Genomic DNA, 2958 nt, shown 5'->3' on the forward strand with positions numbered 1-2958 from the left:
TGACAGCAAGTGAAATTACCACAACATTTTCTCCTGTGCTTTCCTGTGATGTAACTATTTTGTTATTTGATTTACTTTCTATCGATCAGCTCTCACCTGGAATTAATGATTCTGAACTAAATTGCCTATGTTTACCAGGCTGGTGCAAAGTGTGGTAAATCAGCCCGTTGAATGAAAACATATTGCTCCCAAATGGTTCCTAAAGCAGCTACTTCTAATTCGCAGCACATATCACCAGAGGGCAGCATCTGTCCATAAACTCTAGACAGATTTATTGCTTGACTGAAAGAAAAGGGGGTTTTGCTACATGACAGTTCTGTATTTCTGAAATAAATCTAACAAAGAGCCTTTTATGGTCTTCATTCATAGAGAACTTTTACACAGATGACAGTGCTGGATATGCTTGAGAAAAAAAACATCCATGGAAAGGATGCTGCTGATTAAACTGAACCAGTACAGACTTTTTAATCACTTCAGCAATTATAAGAAAGTGCATTTTCTCTGAGAGTGTTTCCATTTATACATCTCCTTGTGTTCTTAAAAAGATCCGTGAAACCACTGTGTATTTCTCTCCTAGCCTCTATTGAAGCCAAACAACAACACATTTTATACTGTTATGATTACTGGCTGTCTTCTTATCACCTCACTGTGGTGTGTAATTTTCTTGTTCATGTCAGCCAATAGCACAAAGAAAGAAAGATAAGCCTTTGGATTACGCAAGATGACTCACTTAATCTGATTCTCAATGCCCTGGTTTTGACAAAAAATCCATAAGTCTCAGTACCTTGTTGCTTCTAATCAGTGTTAATCATTGATTCATGCCTCCCCATATCCCCCGTGTCTGGTGACACTCCGTGATGTGGGAATTCCATTATTTAAATATAACTGGAAGTAAGATTAAAAGGCAATAAATTGTCCTGGTACTTTCCCGGGCTGTAACTCTGTTGCCGTTGGAGTGTGTTGCTCTAGTGCTCTTCCGGGGTTCAGGATTCTGTATCAACATACTTGCGATGTATCTGTCAGACACGGTGCTCTTCAAGGAGCAGTTGTAAGGCCCGTGTGAACTGTTCCGCTCCAGGTAACTGTGGATAGTAAGCCAGCCTTGTTCGTCCACACTTTTTCCGGTGTACTGTTTCAGAGATCCATCTGAGAGGTTGCGGGAGCCGTGGAACCAGTGGACATTTCCGTCTGGGTAGACTTGCTTGAAGGTGCACACAGGTCCCGTGGTCGTTAATTTACCCTCCACGATCCCACCACACTCTGCAGGGAAAACCACGAGAAAGGTTTTAAAATGCACTCGACGTACACCGTGTCATTCAATAATCTCATTTAGCGCGTGAAACTATTCAAATCCTACGCCAATTTTTGCTGTCAGATGAATCACAAGGAAGCATTTGCTTAACATTTACTTAATTATTAACATTTGTGTTTAAATGCATTTTCTTTGTATTTGGTCTGATATGTGTTCTGGTAAATTTGGAAGCAGAGGCAAAAAAGAAGACTGCAATGCAAAAGCAAAGTAAAAATGTGTTTTGTAATAAAACTGAAGTTTAAACATATTACTCTGCAATATTATAATTTGCTTTAATAGGAAAATTAAACTGAAGAACTCTGACCTTGTAACTCCACTTTAGTAGATTCATTGAGTGCTCCTCTGTTGGAGCGTTGCTTACACGTGTATTTTTTTCCGCTCTCTGGAGGGAGCATCTTTTTGAAGATTAGCGACAGCCGTCCATCTTCATATTCGCAGGTAAAGTTACTCAGAGATGCTCTGTGGAATTTAGTAGTGATCCCTTTACTGTCCACAGAACACAAAAGTGTTTCCTCTTGGAACCACTGCATAAGTTTGATTGATATTCCATGATGAGCCGAGGATGTGTTGCAGTTGAGGGTAACTTGCTCGCCACACTCTGCAGTAATCTTGGGACTAACTCTTAGTTTCACCAACTCTGCAGATAAAGATACAGACAAAGAAATGTTTCATGTTTCGTTTTTTTGTGTCTTAAAGTTGGAGGAGGTAACGTCATCACACCATTATTACATCTTTATTAGAATATTCACCCTTTTACACTGACTTAGATTTTGATTCATAGTTCAGATAAGTTAATATGATCCAAAGCTGCAAAACAGTTGTCGCAGATATTTCAAACTCTACTCAGCAAATACTAATTTATAGTAATTTAGTATAGTTTAGTAATTTCACATACCTTGTGTTGTAAAAGCAAATGCAGTCAGAAGCCAGAGCGTGTGCAATGCTGTGAATCCCATTGTCAAATCTTTCGCATTTCTCTGTAACATAGAGAACCATCAAACCTAATTAGCTCTCGGTAAATGCACACTAGGTGTTTTCCTGCAGACAGGATGGAAGGCTGACCTTAAAGCCGGATTCATCAACCAGATGTCTGTTAAGTCTTGTTGTTCACCAAACTGACCTCTCGAGAACTGCTGCTTCTCCTGAGCTCTTATTCAGAGCTTGTGGTCCCACAGTCCTTTTGGCTCGTCAATAAATTCTGCATAGGCCGCCTCAGACTTCAGAAGATATGAAGTTAATCATTACTTTTAAGTGGAATTACCAGGAAGGCTGAAGCCGTATCCCTGCGAAAGGCGTGGTGTTGAAATCTAAACAACAAGTGAGACTGGAAAGGAAGTGTCGTGTTTCTCTGTGCGAGTGTGTGTGAGTGTGTCAGTAGTGAAAAGAACAGACAAAATGAGACAAAATGAAGACCTATTCATACAGCAGTAAAAGCCACCACAATCAGAGAATTGTCTGACTTTCTTTGATGTGCTTCAGCAATCTTCTGTAGCTTCATTTTGCTGCATTCATCTCTGATATAGATTTTTTCCCATGCGGTCATTATCCCTGTTTAATTCTGTTCATCCAACCCCAGGGGAAATGCTTTATTGTAAGCTATTATGGTGTGAAGAGCCACTTTCACTCTGTTAAGGACTTCATTGTGT

General features: G+C 39.8%; 1 protein-coding gene across 2 annotated transcripts; it reads right to left on the reverse strand.

Moving 5' to 3' along the window:
• Positions 1-426: 426 nt before the first annotated feature.
• Positions 427-2459, reverse strand: LOC118453971 (uncharacterized). Of its 2 annotated transcripts, XM_035906409.2 has the most exons (4): positions 2375-2459; positions 2208-2289; positions 1617-1949; positions 427-1260 (listed from the first exon to the last, which is right to left on the reverse strand). In XM_035906409.2, the coding sequence occupies exons 2-4, from the start codon at positions 2266-2268 to the stop codon at positions 872-874; spliced, it is 783 nt and encodes a 260-aa protein (XP_035762302.2). In that variant the 5' UTR covers positions 2269-2289; positions 2375-2459; the 3' UTR covers positions 427-871. The 2 variants fall into 2 exon arrangements, with proteins under 2 accessions (XP_035762302.2, XP_087698682.1); XM_087842556.1 differs by lacking the exon at positions 2375-2459 and having other exon boundaries at positions 2208-2344.
• Positions 2460-2958: the final 499 nt, after the last annotated feature.

This window comes from Neolamprologus brichardi, chromosome 6, assembly GCF_056152115.1.
Source record: "Neolamprologus brichardi isolate AB-2024 chromosome 6, ASM5615211v1, whole genome shotgun sequence".
Classification (NCBI taxonomy): domain Eukaryota; kingdom Metazoa; phylum Chordata; class Actinopteri; order Cichliformes; family Cichlidae; genus Neolamprologus; species Neolamprologus brichardi.

Coding starts and splice junctions, on each gene's coding strand:
- LOC118453971 (XM_087842556.1), bottom strand. CDS start 2,298: ATGTTACAGAGAAATGCGAAAGATTTGACAATGGGATTCACAGCATTG. Junction 1,950..2,207: donor ATTTGCTTTTACAACACAAG/GTATGTGAAATT, acceptor CTTTATCTGCAG/AGTTGGTGAAACTAAGAGTT. Junction 1,261..1,616: donor TACTAAAGTGGAGTTACAAG/GTCAGAGTTCTT, acceptor TTTTCCCTGCAG/AGTGTGGTGGGATCGTGGAG.